This window comes from Chinchilla lanigera, unplaced genomic scaffold (assembly GCF_000276665.1).
Source record: "Chinchilla lanigera isolate Chin_1 unplaced genomic scaffold, ChiLan1.0 scaffold00024, whole genome shotgun sequence".
Classification (NCBI taxonomy): Eukaryota; Metazoa; Chordata; class Mammalia; order Rodentia; family Chinchillidae; genus Chinchilla; species Chinchilla lanigera.
Window position 1 is genome coordinate 1,267,096 of NW_004955425.1, and position 27,815 is coordinate 1,294,910.

At 35.4% G+C, this 27,815-nt stretch overlaps 1 protein-coding gene across 1 annotated transcript in view; it reads right to left on the reverse strand.

Annotated features, from left to right (window-relative positions):
* Btaf1 (BTAF1 RNA polymerase II, B-TFIID transcription factor-associated, 170kDa) overlaps positions 1-27,815 on the reverse strand; it is a gene marked incomplete in the record, with an annotated part of 110,688 nt that overhangs the window by 27,456 nt on the left and 55,417 nt on the right. The window contains 11 exon segments of the mRNA XM_013514876.1: positions 6,067-6,215; positions 7,324-7,525; positions 9,170-9,279; positions 9,662-9,815; positions 12,745-12,935; positions 14,388-14,814; positions 21,248-21,448; positions 23,027-23,201; positions 23,466-23,608; positions 24,098-24,247; positions 25,415-25,519. Coding sequence (XP_013370330.1) covers positions 6,067-6,215; positions 7,324-7,525; positions 9,170-9,279; positions 9,662-9,815; positions 12,745-12,935; positions 14,388-14,814; positions 21,248-21,448; positions 23,027-23,201; positions 23,466-23,608; positions 24,098-24,247; positions 25,415-25,519 — 2,007 coding nt within the window.

A 27,815-nucleotide genomic window follows, 5' to 3' on the forward strand; every position in this document is an offset into this window, starting at 1 on the left:
ACAAAACTATCTTTCAAAACTGATGGAGAAATAAAATACTTCCATGACAAAGAATATCTGAGGAGATTTATGACCACTAAACCAGCACTCCAAAATGTTTTTGAAGGACATTCTAGAAAAAGGAAACAAGGACTACAATCCCATCAACCCCAACAGAAGGAATCCACTAGCCAAGGCAAACAAGTAAACGGAGGGAGGGAGAAAGAAAAAGAGGGGGAGCCAAAACAGGAAAAAAATATGACAAGGATAAGTCATTATGTATCAAGTATAACCATCAATGTTAATGGTCTCAATTCACCAATAAAAAAATACAGACTCGCAGAATGCATCAAGAAGCAAGACCCAACAATATGCTGCATACAAGAAACACAATTAATTCAAAAAGAAATTCATAGACTGAAAGTCAAAGGATGGAAACAATAGTCTATGCCATAGGAACCCAGAAAAAAGCAGAGGTAGCTATTCTGTTTGCAGACAAAGTAAATTTCAAGCAAGACTACGTCCTTGTAAAGGGAACAATCCAAGAGGAAGAGATAAGAATCATAAATATAAATGCAACAAATTAATATTAACAGGCATGAAAGATCAAATAAACACTAATACAACTGTATTGGGGGATTTCAATAACCCACTGTCACAAAAAGACAGATCAACTAGACAAAAAAATCAACAATGAGATATTAGAATTGGACCAAACTTTTGAATGAATGGACTTAGTAGATGTCTACAGTGTTCCATCCCACAACATCAGAATACACATTCATGTCAGCTGTACATGGGATGTTTTCCAAAACAGACCACATACTAGCTCACAGAATATGCTTAGTTAAATGCAAAGGAACTGAAATTATTCCATGCATATTATTAGACCACAGTGCAATGAAATTGGAAATGAATGGCAAAAGAAACCACAAGAACTTCATAAACACATGGAAAATAAATAGCACCATCCTGAACAACCAATAGGTCACAGATAAAATTAAAGAAGAAATTAGATAGCTTCCACAATTAAATGATAATGACAGTACAATATACTGGAATTTATGGGACACAATGAAAGCAGTCCTATGAGGGAAATTTATAGCAGTGAATACCCATATCAGGAAAAGAGAGCAAGCACAAATAGACAACTTAATGGTGAACTTCAAACTTGCACAGAAAAAGCTCATACAAGGGAGGAAATTATAAAGATCAGAGCAGAAATTAGTGCACTGTATACTAAGAAAACACTACTAAGAATCAATGAAAAATTGGTTCTTTCAAAGAGTAAGTAAAAACAACAAACCCTTAGCCAACTTTATCAAAAAAAGGAAAAACTCAAATCCACACAATTAGGAATGAAAAGGGTAAAATCACAATGGACCCTGCATAAATCCAGAAGATCATCTATACCTATTTTGAGAACCTGTATTCTAGTAAGATGGAAAATGCAAAAGAAATGGACAGATTCCTTGATACATATGAATTACCAAAGCTGAATCAAGAATATATTTAATCATAAATAAAGCAATATCAATCAATGAAATCAAAGGTGTAATTAAAAAATTATCAACAAAGAAAAACCCAGGCCCTGATGGATTGATTTGCTGCTGAATTCTACAAGACATTTAGAGAAGACCTAACACCACTACTTCTCAAACTCTTTAATGAAATTGAAAGGGAAACAGTATTCCCAAATTTATTCCTGGAAGCAACTATTACCCTGATACCAAAACTGGAGAAGGGCCCAACTAAGAAAGAGAACTACAGGTCAATCTCCCTAATGAATATAGATACAAAAATCCTCAATAAGATACTGGAAAACAGAATGCAACACATCATCGAGAAGATTATACACCATGACCAAGTGGGATTCATCCCAGGGGTGCAGGGATATATAAATCAATAAATGTAATATACCATATATCTTTGTTATTTTTCTCTCATTGCTGAGACAAAATACTTGACACCCAAATTAAAGAGGGAAAGGTTTATTTAGCTAACAATCTGTGGAGGTTTCAGCCCATACTTGGCTGGCTCCAAGGCAGAGTGGCACATGGCAGAGGGCAACAGTGCACGGTGGTGGGAGACAGCAAAAGCAACAAGAGCAAAGGGGAGGAGTAGAGGCAAGCCGCCTCTTTCCATCCCTTACACTGTATGCAAACTATCTACCTCAGGGCAGGTGGAGCACTCATATCCATACTTGTAGCACTGGACCATGAATCAATCATAAACTCTAGAAGCCCACCTGATGACTGCATGAGGTTTTGGGGGGGACACCCAGACACAAACCATAATACCATATTAATAGAGCCAAGGACAAAAACCATATGATCATCTCAATAGATGCAGAAAAACTTCTGACAAAGTCTAAAACCCATTCATGATGAAAACCCTATAGAAATTGGAATAGATGGTCTTTATCTCAATCTGATAAAAGCCATCTATGACAAACCAACAGCCAACAGCATACTAAATAGACAAAAACTGAAAGCTTTCACTCTAAAATCAGGAACAAGACAAGAATGTCCACTGTCTCCACTCTTATTCAACACAGTCCCAGAAACTTTAGCCAGAGCAATTAGATAAGAGAAAGAAAGAAAAATAATGGAATGGAAGAAGTTAAACTATCATTATTTGTGGATGACATAGATAAGAAACTATTCTACAAAGAAGACCCCCAAAACTCCACTAAAAAAAACTGCTAGATTTGTTTTTTTGCGGGGGGGTGGGGTGGGGTGGTTGTTGCTGGGGATCAAACCCAGGGCTTTGTGCACATAAGGCAAGAACTCTACCACTGAGCCACATCTCCAGCCCCAAACTGCTAGATTTAATAAATAAATTCAGTAGCATAGCTGGATACAAAGTCAACACTTGAAAAATAACAGCCTTCCTGTACATGAATAACAAACTCACTGAGAGAGAAATTAGGGAAACAACACTTGTCACTGTAGGGGGCAATGAATCTTAACATATTATTTTAGATAAAACAGTTTTGGTAAAAGCCTGCATGGTGCCTGGGAAGCCTCCCGGGATAGTATAACAGCTAATTCTCAAAATCAACACTGCCCAGGAATGTCTCCCCAAGATAAGGGGGTGCCTAGGCCTAGGTAACCCTCCGTGACCCTGACTGGGCAATTCCATCTCCTGGCCCTAGGTAAACATTGTAACCCTAAAGGAATGCATAGGTTGTAAAAAAGGAGACAAATGGAATATAATGGGGGAAGCACCTATCATGGTTAGACATGCGACCTGCAACTGACCTGGGGTCCAACAGGATGAGAGAAACACCATATGCCCACCGGGGTCAGCAAATGTAACATCCCAATCTGTTGCCAATGGAAACCAAAATGTATATAAGGTGAAACAAAGTTAGCCATTGCCCGCTTCCAGATTGGCAAGGGAAGTGAGGATGGCTAGCCTCAAATTAAACTCTGGTTTTGTTCTCAATAGACTTGGGTCACTTGTGGAATACAGCCCAATTTGTGCCAGGGAAATTTCTGCTGTAACATCACAACAGCATCCAAAGAAATGAAATACCTAGGAATCAATCTAATGAAGGATATAAAAGACTTCTACATTGAAAACTATATACTCTCTGAACAAGGAGATTTGAAGAAGGTATCAGAAAATGTAAAGTTATCCCTTGCTCTTAGGCAGGAAGAACCAATATAGTGAAAATGGCCATACTTCCAACACTATTATACAGATTTAATGCAATTCCAATCAAAATTCCAACAGCATATCTCACAGAATAAGAGAAAACAATCCTAAAATTCATTTGGAACCAGAAAAGACTTAGAACAGCAAAGGCAATTCTAGACTACAAAGGCAAGGGAGGGCCATCACAATGGCTGACTTGAAATTATACTATAAAGCTACTGTGATAAAAACAGCACGGTATTGGCAAAAAAAAAAAAAAAAACAGACCCAAAGATCAATGAACAGATTAGAAGATGCAGAAACAGCTCCCAACATACCAGGCCACCTTATTTCTGACCAAGATGCAAACACATTCACTCAAAAAAAGACAGCCTCTTTAATAAATGGTGCTGGAAAAACTGGCTCTGGACATGCCAAAGATTAAAACTGGATCCATATCTTTTGCCATGCACTAAACTGAATTCGAAATGGATAAAAAATCTAAATATTAGAACAGAAACATTAAATCTGCAGGAAGATAGAACAGGTAAAACTCTTTAAAAAATACGATTAATACACACACACAAAATGAAATTCTTTTATTTACTACAACATGGATGAACCTGGAGGATACTGTTTAGTACAATAAACTAGGGACAGAAAGATACTGCATGATCTCAATCACATGTGAAATCTAAAAAAGTGAAACGAACAGAGAAGCAGAGAGTAGAATGGTGGTGTTCAAGGGGTTGCTGGGAGGGAAAATATGGGAAAAAAAATGGGAGATGTTGGTTGAAGTACAAGATTTCATTTAGGATGAATATGACCTATAGATCTACTGCACAGCATGCTGACTACACTGAATATAGTATGTATTTGGAAATTCTGGAAATGATACCAAAGTCTTTGATACACTGGTCTAGTATTTTTTTTTTTTTGTTATACTTGTTACTTTAATACTTTTAGTGTGACATAAAATATGTATGCAGGGAAATATATGATAACTGAATAATTTGATAAAGCTCCTTAGCAATCATAAAGCACCTCCTTTTCCCCCCAAAGGAAATCACTTGACTGACATCTATGGTAATTTCTTTGTTTCTTTTCTTTGTACTTTTATTCTGTGTGTTCAACTTCATAAAAGTAGAACCCTATGTTAAAGTTATCAATATTATTGTATATGTCTGCAGTTTATTTTTGTTAAAATATGACAGTCTACAAGTTAAATACATTATCTACTGTTTGTCAATATCTGAGAGGTTTCCAATTTTAGACTATTCTAAATAATCCTGTAATAAATATTCTTGAAAATGTATCTTGGCACATGTGTTGAGTTTCTGTAGGTTATATATATAGAATGGATTTGCTTGGTCACGAGGATGTGTGTCTTCAATTTGATCTGATACAGCCACATTTTTTAAAATAAGCTATCCAAGCTATACTCATACCTGGTGGTAGGAATGTAAAATGGTACATTTATTTGGAATAGTTTGAAGTTTACCTTAAAAGTTACACTTACTATGTGACTTGGCAATTTCATTCAGCTATTTACTTAAAAGCAATAAATACCCACACTTTTCATACAGTATATGAAAACACTATTTATACAGTAAATGCCAGGAATCGTGGTGCACACTTGTAATCCCAGCACTCCAGAGGCTGAGTCAGGAGGATCACTGCAAGTCTGAGACCAGCCTGGAATGAATAGTGAGTTCAAGGCTAGTCTGAGATACACAAAGCTTGTCTCAAAAACTTTTAAGTGTGCTGTGTTCATAGTAGATGAACATATTGTAAATAAACATATGTCAATGAACATATATTGTGAATAAAGTGTTCACAGTAGAGTTATTCATAATAGTCAAAAACTGGAAACAATCCAAACACCAGTCAACTGATGAACAGATAAACAAAATGTTATATATCTATATAATGGAATGCTACTGCACAATAAAAAGTACTGATACATCCTGGAGCATGGACAACATATATATCTATTTCCTGAATTACATCAATCCCATGAAAATATTACAAGCTGCCTGGTGGCAGGATACAGGCTTGTCTCTTGCTTCAAGACACTTCTATTTCCTGCACTGGCCACACATACTATTTCTACCACATGAATGTACTCCAACATGTTTCAACGTGAGTATTTTAGTTTTGTGACATACTTCCACAGAAATTCCACTTGCTTTTTATGGTTTTAATTACTATTGCAAACTTACCTTTCATTTTACACTTTGGCACAGAGAAACTTTAGAACATTTACATTTCTAGAATAGCATCAATGAGTATTCACTGTTGTTTTAAATTAAAACTGTGATTTTTTAAAAAAGTACCTATTAAAGTATTAAAAGCTTAATGCATATAACATTAACATTTTTAAAGAATGCTTTTTTAAAAGCTGGTATGTTCTTTAAATTAACAAACCAAGTATCTTCAACTTACCTCAAGTGGCATGAGTCTAATTAGTGTTGCGAAGCACTGTGTAGCCATGAATCTCACACTGTCTGTCTGGTCACTCATTCTTCCTAACACAGGAACAACTAACAGGACAATATATGGAACAATACCCACATCCAGTTGTTCCATTACACCTGAATACATGGTTAAGGAAATTTCTAGATGGTTTTGAGATCGATGTTTTCACAAATTAACCCACTTTAAGACTGTTATTTCTAAAGAGGTACTTCATTTTCTCATCTGTACTATGGGTGAAGAGAATGACTCAAGAACTATGATGCCATTATAACAGCATTTACATACTGTTGCTCTTTTGAAAACATGATGTAGTTTTCCCATGATTGAAACTATAAACTATGTCTATTATCTTTTTTATGGTTTTTTTGAGGCAGGGTTTTCCTACACAGTTCGGGCTGGCCTTGAACTCGCAGCAATCCTCCTGCCTCAGCCTCCTGAGAGCTGGGATTATAGGCCTGTGCCATTATGCCTAGCCTTATGTTTATTATTTTAAAAGGGCTGGAAGAAGTTTTATTAGTAAGTTTTAAACAGAGAAATTCCTTAAAGTTTCTGGAATGCCAATGCCAGAATACAGTGAGCCACATGGTAATTAAGGGAGCACAACTCACCAAACATTAATTCCACCAGGATATTGACAATCACCAACTGGATAGAGTACACCTAGTAAGTGCAATCCTCCTATAATCTTAAGCATTTTTAAACAAGGTTTCCATTGAACGGATCTTCATCTTCTTTGCTTTGAGAAATGTCTTTCAGATACTTCAAGGTAAAGAATAGCTGCCATTTCCTTAACAGGCTTGGCTATGTTTTTTCTAGCTATATAGTACAGTACATTTTGGTTGTTTTACACTCAAGAAATGAATAAAGTTTGGAAACATCCTATGAATATAGTAGGTAGGCACTACTTACCTAACACTTGAATACTAATCAAATATTAATTATAAGCCAAATAAGTAGATTGGTGACTAGTTTAAAAGTACATAAATCCATTCTGCTTATTACAAACCTGTCTTAAAATTAGTAATTCTTTAAACATTCAATATAAAAAAGTCTAAACAAAACATGTTTGTAATGCATTGTAAAGAAGTGTAAAATACTTTAAAATAAAATTTGAAGTTTCTCCAATAAAGCAAGTTATGTGCTGTTTTAACAACTCAGTTATAATTTAGCCATCATTTAATAAAATGAATAAAATTTCTAGTTTGTCAAAATAAAAAAGGATACAGGCAAGAGCTTCAATTGCTCCCTCTTGTTTGATATTGTCATCAATTGCTCCAAGCCATGGAAGCACCTTCTCCAAAAAAATATTCATTGTTTCCATGGTAGCTATTTTGCTCATGACACCTACACAACGAGCAGCCATGTGCCTCACGGCAGTGCTGGGATACTGAAGGCACATATACAGATGAGGCAAATGCTGCACCAACTACAAATAAAAAGTTAAAGACAATCAGAGTATTCACTAGGGAATCTATGGTTTAAATATAACTATAATAATTCCTACTCAGAGATGGCCCTATGCCATGTGACTCTAAATCTAGAAGTATCTCCAAATAATTCAAAGCATCCTCAAGAGAAAACTTAAAGTCACATTAATGTTTATAACTCTTTCAAAAAGAAAAGTAAGGAATGTTACAGAACTTCTCCCCTGCTCAATATTCTCTCTTAGGTCTGCAGAAATACTCAGTTCTTTCTAAAATCAACAGAAGAGACGTGAAAAGTCACTTTTTCAAGATTCTCCCTCTAGACTGGGAAAATGGCACCAAAGATCACTAGCTTCCTCTAGATTTGGAAGCAACTGTTTAGGTTTATGTACATTCACTAGATTCACTGCTCTTGATTTAGCTTTAGGTATTACATTTTGGTGGGTATTTTCCACTTTCTGGCTTATCGTAGGTGTTATGACTGCAACAGCGAAAAAGCATGCCATTATTATATATCTGCTGCATGGAATACCAAGATTAATGATGCCAGCCAAGTACCTCAACACACTCGCCTTATTAATTCAGCTGAAAATAACTTACAAATCATGGAAGTGGACACAGAGGGATTTTGTCTTTTTTTACTAATTGTAAGTAAAAAAACAATGATAACACACACACAAAAAACAAAAACCTTGAACTCCTAGGTTCAAGCAATCATTATGCCTTAAGTTTCCCAAGAAGCTGGGACTACTGGCATCTGCCACTCTGCCCAGTTTATTGGCAGTTTTTTTCACGGGGATGGGATCTTTTTGAAACAGGATTTCACTATGCGGTTCAGGTTGGCCTTGAACTCACTTAGCAGCCCAGGCTGGCCTCAAACTTGCAGCAGTCCTCCTGCCTCAGCCTCCTGAGTGCTGGGGATACAGGCGTGTACCACCATGCCTGGCTACCAGCAAAACTTTGAGTAAAAGGACATACCTTATTACAAAACACAGAGGCAAGTTTCATTCTCTATTTTCTAGATTTATTTTTATGAGTCTTCATATGATAGTGAGCAATAAAGAATTAAAGCCAGAACCCTCTGTGATGGTATAAATTGCAGAGAGCCTCCTAATGCAGATATAGGGAAAGAATAATACTTTCTTCTATGAGCAAACAAGCTGATTCTCTATTTTCCTCCCTGCTCTGTACTAATTCTTTTATAATACTTTTTAAAAAATAACACAAAGCAGTGTTCTGTCTTTACTGCTGATCACTTTTATCTGAGGCAGGTAATTTCCTTCTACATTTATACTTATGCTGGAAATAGTCTTATTACCTGTGTTCTTCCTTTCTTGGAGCTACACTGTTAGGATTGTCTGAAAAGGGCTATAGATTTTTCTTCTGTTTATTTATACCTAGCTCTGGTGTCATCAGTCCTTTCCAAAATGCCCCACATTCTGAGCTTTCAGACTAAATGCTTCTATCATTCACATATCTAGCTCACAAAGCCCAGAAGAGTTGTACTATCCATAAAGGAGGAATATAGTTGCATCATATAAAATAAAAATGCAATTACTGGGAATGACATCTAGTTACACTTTCCAAGTCTCAAGATTTTTTTTTTAGGAAGACCATTTGTTTATTTGAAGAAATTCTATAGTTACCAAGGGATGAAGTTCAGAATCCATTGAAGCTGCTGCTACTTCAAAAACTTGCAGAGAATTCACCAATTCTTGAGCAGGGCTATCTCCCCTTTCCAGGAGGGACTTTCCATCTATTCAAATACATTAAGTCTGTATCACTTGGCAAATAGTTTTTAAAAATTTATAGCCCTCCAAAAGCTTAGCAACTTTCCCAATAGTATAGGAGTCAAACTGCTGTGTTTAAATGCCATGATTTTAATTTAAGTGATGGGGTACTACAAAGAACCAAAGTTAAAAATAGTATTCCATTTCAAATATCTTTTTAAATATAGAAAAAGCAAAAAGTATACAAAGCACAATGAAAATAAATTTAAAAATAAATGTTTTCACAAACCTTTCATTTTAAAACTTGCTGGTATGAGTAAGTAGGAGCATTTTTACCTTATAAGGATATATTTAATTGCTACACACTGAAATCTGTTAAAATGCAAACTTAGAAAAACATGTGCATACCAAAATTATTTACATCAATTATATTCCTCAGTGGGCCAACCATAGCATCCCAGAGATGTGGCAACTTCACTGCCATTTCACCTCCAAAATGCTTCACTATAGTGGTCAAAGCAAATTCAGCTCCTCTCCGCTGTACTAGGTAAGGCTTCTGGGCCTGAAATTAAATGTTAGTTGAACACAAAATTTTAGAAAGAAAGTATAATGCATTTCCAATTTTATCGAGAGAATTTAGAATTCATAACATTTCCATTGAACAATGAAGCAGTTATAGACCTATTTATGACAACTATAACATTTTCCAATAATTAAATTTAGAGCCTAAAATTCCTAAATAGATTTTTTTTATGCCCAAAATAAAGTATTTTGGGGTTGAGGGCAGGACTCAAAGGACATATGTGATTCCAAAAGACAGTCTTAGATGGTGTGTTTTTCTTCCTTTTCTTGCACTAAAGAAACTGTCAGAGATGAAATGGTATGTCCTTTTTGATATTCACTTAAGAAACATAGTAAGAGCACGCTTAAGCTATGCCTAAGATTGACAATTTCTTATTTGGCAATAATTAGTCCACAAAACTGTCTTGCCAAGCAGAAACACATGTGTACACATATACACACTTATTAAATTAAAGTGGAAGAAGAGCTTTACAAACTATAGGAGTATAAATATAAAAAAGTATAGGATACAAAGTCAATATTAAAAAACCAGTAATTTTTCTATACATCAATAATAAACTAGCTAAGAAAGAAATCGGGAAAACAATCCCATTCACAGTCTCTTCAAAGAACAATAAAACGCCTAGGAATCAACCTAACCAAGAAGGTGAAAGACCTCTACAATGACAATTACTGAACTTCGAGGAAAGAAACTGAACACACTAGAAAATGGACTGGCAGGATACTATTAAAATGTTAAAAGCAGGGCCATCTCCCCTTTCCAGGAGGGACTTTCCATCTATTCAACATTAAGTCTGTATCAATCCCCATCAAAATCCTAAAATTCATATAGCGCCGGGCACTAATAGTACACGGCTATAATCCCAGCACTATGGAGGCTGAGGGAGGAAGATCTGCTACGAATTCAGGGCCAGCTTGGGCTATATAGTGAGTTCAGGGCCAGACTGAACTAGATAGGGAAATCCTGTCTCAAAAAACCAAACCAAACCAAGCAAACAAACAAATAAAAAAAAATTCTTAAACATATGGCAACATAAAAGACCCAGAACAAATAATCCTAAGCAAAACGAACAAGGTGGGAGGCATCATGACACCCAATTTAGCTACATGGCCATAGTTACAAAAACTGCATGGTGTTGGCATAAAAAGAGCCATGCAAACCAACGGAGTAACAGTAGACACAAACAAAGCCATGCAACTACAGCCATTTGATTCTCATCAAAGGAGCCAAAAAATACTTTGGAGATAAAACAGCCTATCACACGTTTGTAGGAAAACTGGATATCCATACGTAGAAGACTAAAACTAAATCTCTCTCACTTTGAAAATAAATCAGTCCAAAATGTATGAAAGACCAAGGTGTAAGACCTGCTACTGCCAGAATAAAACAGGAAAAATGTCTGAAGTACATAGGCACAGGCAAAGCCCTCTTGAATAGAATTCTGAAATAACAGCAAGAATCGAAGTAAAAATGTTCTTCACAATACTAAAAATTCAACTACCATATGAATCTATGTATATCACTTGCCGGTATATACTCAAAAAAATTAAAAGTCAGCATACTATAGGGATACCTGTGTACCTGTGTTTATTAGAGAACAAGTCATACAAGCTAAGATATGAAAACAGCCTAGGTACCTATCAGCAGATGAATGTATAAAAAATGTGAGATTATATATATACACACATAACACACACAATGCAATATTTTTCAGTTATGAAAATGGATGGGAGCTGGGTGTGGTGGCGCATGCCTATAATCCCAGCACTCAGGAGGCTGAAGCAGGAGGATTGTTGTGAGTTCGAGGCCAATCTGGGCTACAAAGTGAGTTCAAGACTAGCCTCAACTGCATAGTGAGATCCTGTCTCAAAAAGACAAAAAAAAAAAAAAAAAAAAAAAAAGATGAAACCAGGGTCGTGTTAAGTGAAATAAGCCAGACTCAAAAGAATGTTTTATAAGAAATATAGGTAAATGTCCTAAAATGTTGATTTAAATAGGCTTATATTTTACAGAAAAATATCTTTTGGCATTGACATTTTACTACTGAACCCAGATAAATTCCTATGTCTTACAGTCAAAAATAACTAGAGAATCTTTTCCATTAATAATGTGATTTTTAAGATTTTCAAAACCAGGGGCTGGGGATTTAGCTCAGCGGCACAGCGCCTGCCTGGCAAGCATAAGGTCGTGAGCTCGATTCCCAGTATGGGAGCGGGGTGTGGATTTTCAAAACCAAATGCTTCTTTTACCATTGGTTATCATGTTTTTAAATAAATTTGTAAGGTAGAATAGAAAGACCAGTGGAGCAGAATAGCAAGTACAAAATAAATCCTCACAAATACAAAGCATGATATATAACAGAGGTGGTATCATTACATATCAAAGAAAGGATTCAATAGTGCAGTGATTGGCTAATTGCAGAAAAGTCAAGTTTAGATCCCTACTCTCATACCACACATGTAAATAAACTCTAGACTGACTAAAAGATAAATGGCAATGACTTGACATTTGTGGAATTATTCTCTGAATATTAATGGGAATTCTTGACTGGTAAGATTCAGAAAATTAAATTTTTATGGTAGTTTAGTATCTTCTTCATTGTCAACACTATGAGAGTAAATTAGTTTGTACTTACAAATAGTTTATGTGCTCACCATTAAGAGGGTATCCTGTCTAGGAAGATAAAGTTAAGCTGGTAAAAATTACAAGAGGTATGAGAAATTTAAAGTTTACTATCTTTCTGGATCATGTTGCTACAGTACTCCAAAAGGCTACTAATATCCATCCTTTCCCTTTTAAGTACAAAAATACAGTTCTGGAAGCACACATGAGAACTTATTTTTCAATCTGTAAGCTAGATATTTGTATAAAAAAAAAATCAAAGCATTCAAATCAAAAAACTATTTACCTCATCAAGTTCAACAAGGATAGTCCCACTACTTCCTGCAGGAAGATCTGCTATTTGAGCTTTTACCGCTTTGGGAGTAGGACCTCGCCTACTTGTAATAGCAAAAGCAGCTTTCTGATGCCTATAGAGTGTAATTATACCTCTGTTCTTGGTGACAGTATGGTGCATTCCATCTTTTTCTGAGTTGGATCCTAGTAAGAGAAAAAGTTAACCTTTTAATCATAATATAGATGACTAATGTTTTCTACTCCCAAAGAAACACAACAAATATTTAGACTGCTCTTAAGGCTTATTTTTGAGTTTTCTGAGACATGGTCCAGCTATATAGTTTAGGCTGGCCTGGAGCTCACTGCATAGCACATACTGGCCTCAAACTCTCCATAATCCTCCTGCTTCAAGCTTCCCAAGTGCTGAGACTGTAGGCATGTGCTACCACGCCCAGCAGGGTCTCAATTTTTATAGGCCGATGACATTTTTTTAGGCAGTGAAATGGCAATAAGTCTATTTGCGTGTTTTATACCTAATGCACTCAAAGCTGTAGTATCACATATAGATATTATCAGTAAGAAATATCAAACACAGGAATGTTTGGCCTAAGCAAAGGAAACATTAAAATATTTCAAATAAGTTTTCTCTTTAAAAGAAGCCCTTAGAGCTAACTGCAGCAGCACACAAATGTAATCCCAGTTCTCAGGAAGCCTGATATAGGAGAAGTGAGTTCTGGTCTCAAAATAAAAATAAGAACTGGAATACAGCTCAGTGGTACAGCATACCTGGATTCGATTCTGGTACCGCACTCACACACAAAAAAGCCCATAGTCACAATAAACTCAGAAAAACACTGACCACTACCACATATTGATGCCTCACATTCAATAAAGGAGGAGTTGAGACATGAGCCTATGTTTTAAGGTTAATTCTCAAAATGTCTATTTTCTTCCAATTCATTTACATTTTTTCCCAAGATCTGTATTGTGCCGAAGTTATAAATCCATTCTACTTTCAGTATTTTTTCTAAAATCTTATTAACAACAAAATAAACAGGGGCCCAGGATATAGCTCAGTGGCACAGTGCCTGCCTGAAAGCACAAAGTCCTGAGTTTGATTCCCGGTACCCAAATAAATAAATAAGTAAATAATAGGACTAATGTGAAGGAACACTGGCCTTTGAGATCAGCCTAATAAAAGCAGATGTTTTCCATATAAAATCTCCAAATGAAAACAGAAAAACTGGTTAAGTATTATTTACTAAGTAGAGTTCGCTCATTTCATAAAAGAAGTACTAAAGAAAACCAAATACTGTAGGAAAACCTTTCATTAACTAGCGTTTGACACAATTAAGTTTTCTAGCTGTTATAACAGCCATACAGTGAAGGTTTTGAAGGCGAAGGAAGGCTGAGTATTTGTCCCATACATTTCAGCACCTTACTTCAGACATCAGGTCTCCTATGAATGACTTACTGGCATTCAGACAGTTGTAACTGATTAGCAATATGTGCAAATTAATGTAACAAGGAATTGCTATAACCAATCTTTTTTTCTCTCAAAATGGGAAATAGCTCTATCATAAACTAGATTTGTACTTAAATTATATCTGTAAGTAAATTAATTTCTCTACCCTAAATAAAGGTTTAGATTTATACCTTTCAAATTTTCCTGGCCACTCTGTGTTGGTACTGGACATGTTACACAAGGAGTCAGGTATGGATCCACACAAAGTGAGCTACAGAGGTTTTTAATAATTTTTGAATTAGGAGAGGGTGTCCTTGTTGTGCACTGCTGAAGAAGTTTAGCTATGCACTGAGCTGCATAGTTTTGTACTAGTGTATTCTCTTCTTTTTTAATTGTCTCCATTAGTGGTTTTATGATAGGATTTAGTTTTTCTGGAAGCTGCTGCAAGCTCACAACCGCACATGCAGCAAAAGTATGCACTCTCAACTGCAACACTTGCCACTCTTGGTTTGTCTCTGTAACTGTCATTTGGACCTGCTGTCGTTTACCATCTAACTGCTGTAACACTTGAGGATTTAAATCGTAAGTTGATGTGGCTTCATTAAAAACAGTAGTGACCTAATAAAAAAAAAGAAATTAAAAAATCATTAATGACATCAACCCCAAACAGACTGTAAACTCCTAAACAGCAGACTGAAGTTTTCACTTGTAAGTTTCACAATATATAGTGTAGTTTCAGTACTCAGCAAACTAAACAAATATCTAAAACTTCCTAACATGTATTTTAACCTGACTTAACTTAACATTAAGAGTATATATTTTTAAGATATATTCTCTAGAGGAATGAAATTACCATCCTTTAAATATATCTAATTTGTTTGAGGAAAATCACATTCAATAACCACAGAGTACTTGGTGAAATGATAAAGCTATAAACAAATATAAACTAAATGTTAACTAAGTTTAATTAAGGAATTTTAATTAAGGATATAGTTAAGGAATATCAAAAATTAATAAAGGAAAATCAACACTGACAAACTTCTTTTTAGGAAAAATATTCTCAACTCAAAAACTCATAAAAACCTTTAGGGTAGCTGTCTGCTACATGGCTAAGTGTTGCTAAGTGAATTATTTTCATTCATTGTCTGACTTTTGTTCTGGAGGAAATGCTAAGGCATTAGGAAATGGAGAAGAAGAAAAACGATGCATTAGCCATTATCTTTTTAGTTGCCCAGAGATATCTAAGGTTACAAACTGTTCTTCTAGACTATCTTACAAGCCTCCTTTAGACTGTTTGCTCCACCTTTTTAAAAGTTTACTAAGATATAATTTATATACCATAAAATGAGCCCACTTGTGTACAATTTAGTGGTTTTTAGTATACTGCAGGTTGTGAATCAAAATTTTAAAATATTTTCATCACTTCACAAAGAAAATATATACCTATTAATAATCACTGTTCATTTTCCCTCGGCCCTAGGGAATCTGTTTAACTATGTTCTTCACAGATTTGTCTATTTTTTTTTTTATTTGTCTATTTTGGATATTTCAAATAAATGCAATAATATAATATGTAATCATTTGTGCCCGGTATCATTCATTTAGCACAATGTCATAAATGTTCACCCATGTGGTAGTATGTATCAATATTTCATTCCTTTTGGTTGACTATTTCACTATACAAATTTATGCTATATACTATACTTTCCCTTTCATCAGTTGTTTGACATTTGGATTGTTCCTACTTTTTTGCTACCATGAATAATGTTCTCTGAACATTTACATAAAGATTGTTGTGATTTATATAACAAAAAGTCTTGATTAGGTAACTGCGACGATTAAGAGCATCTATAAACAGATCTAATCTGATCCTTACAGATCAGAAAAGCCTGTAACATTAGAGAACCTAATTTCTTTTTAATGAAGAACCTAAATTTTATGGTTTAGATTTCATTGTGAACAACACTGACAATGCTGTTATTATGAAAACCAAAAAGCCCACAAGATTTTTCATTTTTTTTCCCATACTGAGGATCCAGGGCCCTAAACATCGTTGGCAAGAGATCTACCACTGAGCTACATTCCTAGCCTTTTTTATTTGTAGGAGAAGGAGTGTTGCACACACCTGTAATCCCAGCACTTGGGAAGCTAAGGCAGGAGAATCATCATGAATTTGAGGTCAGTCTGAACTACACAGTGAATTCAAGGCCAGTCTGAACTACATACCTAGACTCTGTCTCAACTTGTGAGCCTGTCTCAGCCTCTTGAATAGTTGGGATTACAGAAAATTTTATTATTATAAATTACCAAGTTAAACTGTATCTGTTTTAGGGGCTTTTTTTGTGTGTTTGTTTGGAGACAAGGTCTTGCTATACAGTTCAGGCTGTCCTTAAACCTACTACGTAGTCCAGGCTGGCCTTGTACTTGCAACAATCCTCCTCCTGCCTCAACCTCCATTCAGGGTGCTGGGATTACAGGCATGTGCCACCACACCCAGTTCAAATTAAACTGTATGTGTAGGACCATGTCAATCTCCTCACCACAGACAGACAATTTCTAGCTTATACTTACCACTTTGCTTTGTCTGTTTTGAGTTCTATACAAGACTTATTTGGAACAGGATTATACTGCTAAGTCTGAAAATGTCTTAAATACTCTAAATTTATGTCAACTTTCAATGATTGTAGATAACTGAGGAAAAGCTTCTCAATTAATTCAACCACTTAACAATATAACCAATATTTACTAACAATACTTATTAACTAAAAGATGTGTAAGCCAATGTCTTAATATACTCAAAAAATACGTTTAGTTATGTGGAAGAAAAATACATAAGTAAAGCAAGACAAGGTAAAACATCACTGAGGGAAGGTAAAGGCAAACTGCTATGGGAATACATAGAGCTGCTTTACTCTTTTTAGGAAAAGAGATTAGTGGAGACTTGCCAGAGGCAGTTAACATTTGCTTGTTACTGTTTTTATTTTAAGGAAAGATCTCACTCTTGGACTCAAGAGATCCTCCCGCCTCAGATTCCAGAGTAGCTGTATTATAGGCACATAGCTTTGCCTGGTTTTTAAAGAATGAATAAATCAGGTTAGAAACACATCTGTGCAAACACAGATGTGAGGAATTGCGAACAGTTTATCATAGCCTGAGCACAAGGTGCAAATGAATGACTGTCAAGAAAAGAATTCAGCACCGGGTGTGGTAATGCACATCTGTAATCCCAGCACTTGGGAGGCTGAGGCAGGAGGATTACCACGAGTTTCAGTCCAGTTTTTAGCCTGGACTACATAGTGAATTTAAGGCCACCCTGAACTGCATAGTGAAACCCCGTCTCAAAAAAAAAAATTCTGCATTTTTTTGGGGGGGTTATGGTTAAGAAATTTCTGGCAAAAGAAAATGGAGATCAGGCATAGAAACAAGAGCAAATGAACCACAGAAGAGCGAGTACGATGTACTTCAAATAGTATGATGTACTGTAGAAGTATGATGCTTCTTCTACACTATGCTATGATGTACTGAAGAAGAAAGCTAACAGCTTGGTTATATGAACTTTGAGAATTAATGAGTAGAAAAGAGGGAATTTAGAAAGGTGATGAAGGAAAGAAAAAACTGAGAAAAAAGGAAAAGGAAAAGAAAAATAATGTTTTTAAGCAGAAGGATGTGATCGAAGAGGAACTAAAGGACTATTAAGATCTAGTACAGCAATAGGATTAAATGGACCAGAGATTGCCTGATTGATACCTTTGAGAGCAGTCAAGATCCAGATATAAACCACCAAGACCTGGCTGTGCCAGTGGAAGTAGAAAGAATAAAAACATGCAACTTCCTGAAAGAAAATGCTGGCAAAATTTACAAGTGTGGATAAAAAAGGGCATTTTTCTGTTAAAGAAAATCCCCAATGTGGTTAAGTTTGAAGTAACAGTGAGATAATCCGAATAAAAATGTCTAATGGAAGAACATAAAAGATTATGAAAGATACAAAGGGAAATGGCTCTTAGCTAAAGCACCTTATAAAATGACCCTGGCCTCAATACTTTCTTGCAGATATTCCGATATTTATGCTTATCTTCTATTCTAGATCAAAAGCATTAGACTGATGAAAAAGAACAGTAAGGGGCCTGAATAATAAGATTTCTATTTATTTATTTATTTTTGGTCTTTTTGAGACAGGGTCTCACTATGCAGTTCAGGCTGGCCTTGAACTCACTTTGTAGCAAACGCTGTTCTTGAACTCACAACAATCCTCCTGCATCAGCCTCCTGAATGCTGGGATTACAGGCGTGCACCATTACGCCCGGCTAATAATACTATCTTGAAGCCAGTGCAGTGGGGCATGCCTGTAATCTCAGCTACTTGGGAGGCTTGAGGCAGGATCACAAGTTTAAAGCCTGCCTAGTCAACTTAGGAAGGCTATCCCAAAATTTTTTCAAAGGGATAGGGATGTAGAGTTCAGCAATCCCGCATCAATCCCTAGTACCAATGAAAAACAACAATGATGTTAAAGGAATAAAAGGGACTCCAACCATAACATTTGAGCAATTTAACTCTAGTTAGACAACGGGGTGAGGACCCCCCAAAAAATATTTATAGAAAAACAATCAGGAAGAGAATCTTACAAAAAGAATTCAGGTAAAGATGGCAAATTTAACTTTTTCTAAGAGAAAAGAAAAAATTACTATTTCTTCAGTTAGAAAGGGGGAAAAAAAAAAAGAACATTATTTCACTGGGCTAAACACAAACGAAGTGCTCAATTTCTGATCCTATTAGGTAGAATTTACTTATATACCAAACCTCACAGACTTAACTAAGTACAAAGCTGCAATAATCAAGACATTGCTGGGGATGGTAAAAGGAGACAAACTGACCAATTAGACCAAGATATAGATCTATACTTAAACTTCAGTTGATCTCTTACAAAGATGCCATAGGAATCCAATGGGGGAAGTCTTTTCAATAAATGATGCTGAAAATGAGATATCTAGATGGAAAACCTCAATCTATACTTAACACTATACACAAACATTAATTCAAGACAGAAAGCTGGAGTTATAGCTCAATATTAGAGTGCTTGCCTAGCATATTTGAGGACCTGGGTTTGATCCTCTGCCCCACAAATAAAACATATATTCATACGTACATACATATATAAATACTAAAAAACTTTAGAAATTCTTTCACTACTTAGAGATAGTAATAGGTTCCTCACATCACAGAATCCAATAAGTATAAAGGAAACAACAAATACTTTAGATTTCAACAAAATTCTAAAGTATCTCCAAAAATCACCAGACTACCAGTAAGAAAATTAAAAGTTAATTCACATACTATCAGAAAATACTCAGAAGCATCTATCTCTGACAAAGAACTGATGATCAGGATATATACAGAATTCCTAAAACTGACAGATAACCCAATTAAAAGTTGACAAAAAAGGTGAAGACATTTCTGAAAGGAAGATGTGCCAATAGCAAAGAAAATGTAAAATGCTCAACATATTCATCATCAGGGAAGTGAAAAATAAAAACTATAATGACATTATCACACAACCACAGAATGGCTAAACTTAAAGGGAGTGATCATACCAAATATTGGTGATGATGTGGAACAATGAGAACCTTCAAATACTGTCATTCAGGGAGTAAAACAATATAATCACTTTAGAAAAAGATCTGTAACTTCTTAAATTGTTTTTTTTCTCAGTGTTAGGATCAAATCCAGGCCTTTGCCAGGGATTGTGGTACATGTCTGTAATTCTAGCTACTTGGGAGGCTTAAAGGAGGATCCTAAATTGCAGGCCAGCTCAAGCAACTTACTGAAACGTGTCTTAAAATTTAAAAGAGGGGAGTGGTGGTCGTATTGGGGAATGGTAGCTCAGAGGCAGAGCACTTGTTTAGTAGCAAGCTTGAAGCCCTGGATTCAGTCTCCAGTATACAAAAAACATACAAAAAAATAAAAAACCAGGGCCTCATGCATCCTAGACAAGCATTCTACCACTAAACTATACCTCAGACCTCTGTGTGGTCTTTTTAAAATAAAAGTAAACACATACCTAACTTACAACTCAATAGTTTAATTCCTATATTATCCTATATTGTTCACAATAGCCAAAAATTGGGAAGAGTTCTCCAAGTTCTCATCAGTAGAATGACTTCAACTTGTAGTATATTCATTAAATATAAGAAAACTTGGCAATAAAAATGAATTAATACACATAACATGAATTTTGAGAACAAAATGCTAAAAAAATCCTTAAAGAGTACAGTGTATGATTCCACCTATAGAAATTTCTAGAATATGAAGAATTAAATTATAGGGGTAAAGTCAGAATGGTTACTAAGAGCAAGAAGAAGAAAGGATTGACTAGGAAGTGGTAATGATAATGCTCTCTATTTTGATAGGATGTTTGAGTTTCATATACATATATATCTGTGAAAATTCATTACACTGTCCACTTAAGTCCAAGAATTATTAAATGCTAAGTTTGGTGTATGTTTACTTTTATTTTTAAAAGACCACATACACGGCTGAGGGTACATACTAGTATATAAATTTTACGTCGGAAGAGGAAAAAAATCATAAATACTGAATTTTACTTTATTATATATACAGTATACTAAAGCACACTAATATTTGAAATGTACTTAGAAATACATTAAAAGATGCATTGATGGTTAAAAATGGGTGGATATTTGAATATATATTAGAAAAAGCACACTTACTAAAATACAAGCCACATAATTTAATTGCTAAGTATACAAGTGCTTACTGTGTAATTCTTTCACTTTTTCGGTACATCTGAGTATTTTCATTTTAAGCTGGGAACAGGGAGGACAAATGTTCAGGAAATTGAGTTTTTAAAAAATTTCCTTATTTATCCTCCCATTTCAAGAAAACTCAATATAATGAAATACACTTTCTAAAGGGTAGAAATAACAGGTTACCAAGCTACAGTCGACAAATTACTATTTTTGTGATAAACATATCATGATCAATTTCTAACATTTATTTCATGCACTAAGATTTTAAAAGTCACGTTTTTACTCACCAGGTCATTAGCTTGATCTATTGTTAAAACGTTGTTTACTCTATTACCAACTTCAATATGTACATCAGCTAATGAGGATATAAGCTGTTTACATTCATTCTGCATTCGTGTGAATGGAACAGCAATTTCATCATAATATAAATGTTCTGAAAGGATATCAAGTAAACGTGGCTGCACAGCTAGAGTAACAGCTTTACACTCCTAAAACACAACATACAACAAATATTCAGGGTAAATACATAAACATAATTTTATAGATATATAAATCTTCACTTGTAAACTACCAGGTTCTAAATTTCTACTCAATCTGTTTGCTTCTAGAGCAATAGTTAAACGCACAGAAAAAGTATTATACCCAAACTATTCTAAAATTTTAATGTAAATGACTACAGAACATGCACAATGGAACAATTATAAGTCCATTAAATTTTCTGCATAATTTTCTTACTGTACCCTAGATTTTATATATATATTGTATATAGAGAAAGAGAGACAGCGATAGAGCACGCACAGATTTAAGAGTATATTACTGTGGGAAAAAAATCAGAAAAGAATACCTGGCATGCACTAATTAAAAATGTTATTTAAAACTCATTATTAGATTTCTTAATAGTTTAGCCCACAGCTTCACATGCTATACTGCAGAAATGGATATATAATTTAAAAGCTACTTACCTGCCCCCAAATTTAACTAACCCTTCCCTCTCTCTCTGGTTGTTGCCTGCCCCAACCAGAGGGGGAATGGCCTCAGTGGTGAGCCATGAGGGATTCTGTGGGATCTGGGTGATCAGCCTGGGCTTCACAGAGTAAATCCACAGAAGCTCTGTGAGGGTCCAGAAACCGAACTGTCAACACTTGCTGTTGAGTCTGAGAGGCACAAAAACACAGCATCACTGCCTCTCCAGCACATTGAGTCCTGCCTAAAAACAGATGAGCCTTGCTTCTTTCCAGAGGCCAGCAGGGATTTCAGTTACAATGGAGCATGGCTCAATTACTTTTAGACACAGCTTTGACAAACTGCTAAGAGGCAGTAACAAGCAACTCTCACAGCAAGTGCAGACAGTTAAATTTCCAGAATTCCAGTCAATGGAATAAACAAAGCCAGTGGGAAGTGTTTTTCATTTACACAAGTACGTCTTACACAAAATCATACATCTTTCTAAGTTAAAGGAACTAGAAGGGAATGGGTTTATTTGAAAACATGAAGATTTGGGTTTTTTTATTTTTTATTTTTTTGGTACCAGGGATCGAACTCAGGACCTTACACCTGCCAGGCAGGCTCTTGTGCCGCTGAGCTATATCCCCAGCCCAGGATTTGGGTTTAAATATGAAAGTTCCTTTATTCTACGACTGAAAATTCTGACTTTGCTCTTACCCACAAACAGAATCCTAAAACACAAACCATCTTTCGTAGTTGTCAGTGCTAAGGAGACAAAGGAATGAATGGCCACCTATATACGTAGCTGCCAATTTCTGGACTGCTTCCATATATACACATGCTTTTCAGGTGAACCTTCTTAACAGACTATGGGATTAAGAGCAAATATTAAATATGGACATAGCTTATTATTTCAAGTACAGACTGGGAATTCTAAGTAAGAAGTCTAACAGTAAAGGTAAGTGGAAAGAATGTTCAATATAATTAGGAATACTTCCCTATATTGGCTGGATTTTTAAAGAAAATTTTCAGTTTTCTGTTGTAAAATATAAATACTCCTAACAGCTAATGGAAGTTAGTTTACTTAATCTGCCTTTATTACCTCTGGGGCAAAATCTTACCTTTTGTAAAGTGGCCCATTCACAGATTACCAAAGCAACACTAATCCTCTGTAAGGCAGATTTGGAGTTCAAATGAAAGAGTAGTAACTGGCCAAGGGATTCCGCTGGTTTAATTTCTTGTGTTATGATGTTTACACTTGGATCACAAATACAGCAACAAAGTGCTCCTAATAGTCTTCAAGAGGGAGAAAAAAGAAGTTACAACAGAAATCATCTTGCGCCTCCTGAAGCCATAAATTTTTTCACAACGATGTAACTCCCATCTTACATCTAAAAAAATGTGAATTGTTTTTAAAACTTTAAAATGTTACATGTATTTACTTGCTTTCAATTTTTCTTAGGCTGTAAACAGAAGGGTTGACAGAAGCACAACAACTTCGTCACTTCTGGAGCCAGACCTGTGAATTTATGATTATTTAACACTCAGTAACATACTCACTTGGCTGCCATCATTCTGGCCCGCATAACTACGAAGTCCCTGGTGGCTGGGTCTTCCATGATGGTGTCTGTGCCTGCAATGTACTCCTGAAGTACTTCTTTATTCTGGTTTTGGCCTTGGCGCACCTTACCACCTGTTTTTTCCTAGAGGAAAAGGGTGGAGGGATAATAAAGATTAATTATTAAAATTTAATTAGCAACAAAAAGGACTGAGGCAATTATGGGGTGCATGCCTATAACCCCAGCACTTGGGAGGAGGAGGGTGACTGTAAGTTCAAGGCCACCCTGAACCATACAGCAAAAATAAACAAACAAAGGTTATAATTCCAGTAAAATATAGTTCTTTTCAAAAATATTTAATTGATGAGAATTACTGTTCCTCTTGTTAGGGTTGTAATAAAGTAACAATTTCTTCTTACTAAGGTTAAATTAAGGAAATCACATGCTTTTCAGGTGAACCTTCTTAACAGACTATGGGATTAAGAGCAAATATTAAATATGGACATAGCTTATTGTCTCAAGTATAGACTGGGAATTCTAAGTACATTTATAATAAAGTAATATGCATTTCTTACATGATTGCTCTGTTTATAATTGTGAGTTGAACACACAAATACATTATGTCCCTCTTACCTTGGTTCTAGCTTTTACTTCTAGCAACATGTTTAAATCAATAGGTAAATGAGAAGGCTGCATCATTAAGCAAAGCCAAGCACCCATCCATGGGCAAGCAGCTGCTACCACATACTGAACTGAAGCCTTGTTCAACAGTTCCATCCAAACCTACAGAGTGAAAGGAGAGCATGAAAGTGAAATTTTTCTATTAAGTGCTAACAAAACCTAATACTTATTTTCAGGGATACTGAATTTTTTTAAAAGTAGGAAACAGCATAGAGATTAAATTAAAGACAACATAAAGATTTATTTTAAAGTGCTGTTTGATAGGTTAATATAGTACAAGAAGTAAAGCAAAGGGAAAAATTTTAAAGAGTACTAAAAAATTTCAATATTTTAATTTTAAAAATAAAACTTAGCCATAAAAATTACAGAGTTGTTAAAATCTCAGTAAGACACTGAAATCCATTTCATACAATAAGGATTAATACTAATACAGTCCTATATTCACCACATACTTTATGATATTGTAATAATAATAATAGCTCCTGACAAGTATTCTTTGCTAAATTTAGGAATAATACTCTAGATCAAAAACAGTGTAAGTCTTAGTGAGACTAATGTAGTTCAGGCTTGAACCATGTAGTTCAGGCTTGCCTTGAGTTCACTTTGTATCCCAGGCTGGTCTCGAACTCACAACAATCCTCCTGCCTCAGCCTCCCGAGTGCTGGGATTACAGGCGTGCGCCACCAGGCCCGGCTAACAGTGTAAGTCTTAATACATGATCTTACTCAGTATCTTTTTTGATACCTAACATTTAATAGGCTAAAATCAATAGGAAGAAATTACCCTACTGTTAATTGAAGGCTGTTAACAAGAGCCACCATATGTCCAACAAAGATTAACTTAATAGATTCTAAAGGTATAACAGTGCCATTTCTCACCATATATGTTATTAAATGTACCAAAAGGCTCCTCCTTTCAAGAATTCAACACATATGATTAATCTTGCTAAGTCATAGGCGAAAATACAAAGTCTAAATTAGACACACTATATGACCAATATAACCCCCCAAATACTTTAGACCTTTCAGAAAGTGCTTAAAACACTTGCCTAATCAGGTGACATAGTAAGAAAAAGCACAGCCAAGAAGAATTTAACTATTATATTCCATAAGAATCCTAGATTCCTATCTCATCTTGCAGACTCCTGTCTCAGAATTTTCAAATCAATGATGACTTTTAATTTCTTAAAATCCCTGACCAAGGTACACCAATTACGAAAAAACTTAAAAATGTATAGTTAGTAGGAAGAGCAGTATATTCATTGTGTACCTTGTGAATGAGGTCCAGAATTTCCTGGCTGCTTTCTAAAACACAAAACTGAAAAATGTGTCGCAGCATATCAGGCAGGATAGGGATAAGCCAAGATGAAGAGTTCTGAAAACAAAAACAGAATCAAAGTTATAGCTTAATTCTTGGATGTCAGCTTACCTGAAGTATAAATAACAGAATTTTATCATGAAATGATTGCTTGGATTTATTGAAAATGTTCAGTGTGATAAATTTTGATAAGATTTAAAAGCAACAAATGCTATATTATTCTAATGGTTTGAAGAAATTATATAGCATATCATCACTGGGGAACTGGAAAAAAAGACTGATCACTAACAATACCATATTTGCCCTGAACCAAGTTGGCTAGTGTGGAGCTGCATGCCTACAATCCCAGCTACTTGAGAGGCTAAGGCCCGTGAAGAGATAGTAAGTTCAAGGTCAGCCTGGGCAATTTAGCAAAGCCCTCTCCCCCAAAAAAGGGGAGGCTCTGGGGTTATAGCTTAGTGATAGAGTACCCCACTGGGGGTTTGACCTCCAGCAAACAACCTCTCCTCTCTCTCTCTCCAAAACTCACAAGTTGTTATCAGCAATATTTCCGTGGTTACATCATACATTATTGCATTGCCAGGAAAATTTAGAAAATGATCAATCAGATTAGTGCTGCTGTGCTACATGATGAGTTTCATTTCTGTTGAGTTTACTGGTAATGTAAGTGAGTGGAAAAAAAAAACCACCCAACCTGAAAATTGTACTTTACAAAATTAAGGTAAAGTTCTTAATCTATTTTAGGTCACAGGACTCTCAAAAGTCCAATAAAAGATACATATACTCTTATGAAAACATACACATGCACATACTTTGGTATATCATTTTGCTTCCAATTTCAGAGGGTTCAGCTGTCTCCTCAAACCTAGGTTATGAACCTTAATCAGGATTTCTCAACAATCCAAAAGCCTACCCCAAGCAAGAAACCAAATAGTTCTTAACCAAATATCTATTGTATGCCCAGAATTCTCAGAACAAGGAATCACAGAGTTTGTCATTGCCGTTCAAATTACAAGCTCATCGAGTATGACTAACCATGAGAAAAACTGTAGTAAATTTGTTCACATTACCTAAATCCCCCACCTCCAAATGACATTTTTTTTAAAGCAAAAAATACAACGTCTAGAAGAGACTGAGAGAAATTTGAAAATTTTAACTTAAGTATCAGAAATCCGTGAGCCCTAGGGATAATACTTGTATAACCTAAAAAGCTACCCAGCACTCTCTAGCTAATGGAAAACTAATGCAAAGTGGACCAGGAATGTATGTTCTCAAGATGGTTTGAGAGAAGTTTAAAGCAGGTTACAAAATTATCAACTAGGGAATGTACTCAATAAAAATTTGCTATGCCGTAACTCTGGTTTTTACTAAAAGGGCAAAGGAAGCTGGGAAGAAAAGTTCTCTTTTTTTCTCATCAGAGTGAGTTAGAGACAATACTAATAGAACTAACAAAGCTGTAACAGCAATATACAACACAATTTAATATTATTTTTCTATATTCTTTTCATTTCTGATTTTCTACCATTTTATATTTACCAGTAGTCTTCCCCTACCCTCACAATCTGAACTGCTACTTGCAAATCACAAAAGTATCTCAAAAGCTGTATCTATTAAAAAAAACCCTCTCATATTTGTAGCTAATAGAATGTGACATCAATTGTGGCATCCTCTCAGGCTACAAACTTTGTGATAAATCTCATATAACAATTTTTTACAATTATTAATATATAGCAGGGTATAGCACAAAGATTTGTGGAGGGGTCTCATTGTGTTGCCAAGACTCACTTTAAATTCATAATCTTCCTGCCTCACTATTCAAGTAGCTAAAACTACAGGTTTGTGCAACTACACCCACATGAAAAAGGATTTTCAGGACAGTAAAACTATTCTGTATATTATTATTGTGGAAATAAGACAATATACATCTGTCAAACCCACAGATTACACACTAACAGTGAACTTTTATGTACACTATGTAGTTTGGTTGATAATGATGTCAATGCAAGTTCACTGACTGTAATGTAAAGTATTGCCCCAGGACAGAATGTCGGCAGTAGGAGATGCTGTGAGTATAGTGTAGGGTTACACTACATGGTGTTGCAGTCTGGGGTTTTACAAGGGGAACAATACAACACAGGACACATATTTTATAAGATTATTTTATAATAGTCACTCAAAGAATCATAAAAAGAGTGCCAGAAATCTGTCCACACATTAACAACCAAAGAATCCAGCCGAGGGCCTGGATCCCATAGTAATGTCCTACATGAGTCCAATGAATAGAACTAACAAAGCTGTCCTACATGAGTCCAACTTAATAGAACTAACAAAGCTGTAACAGCAATATACAACA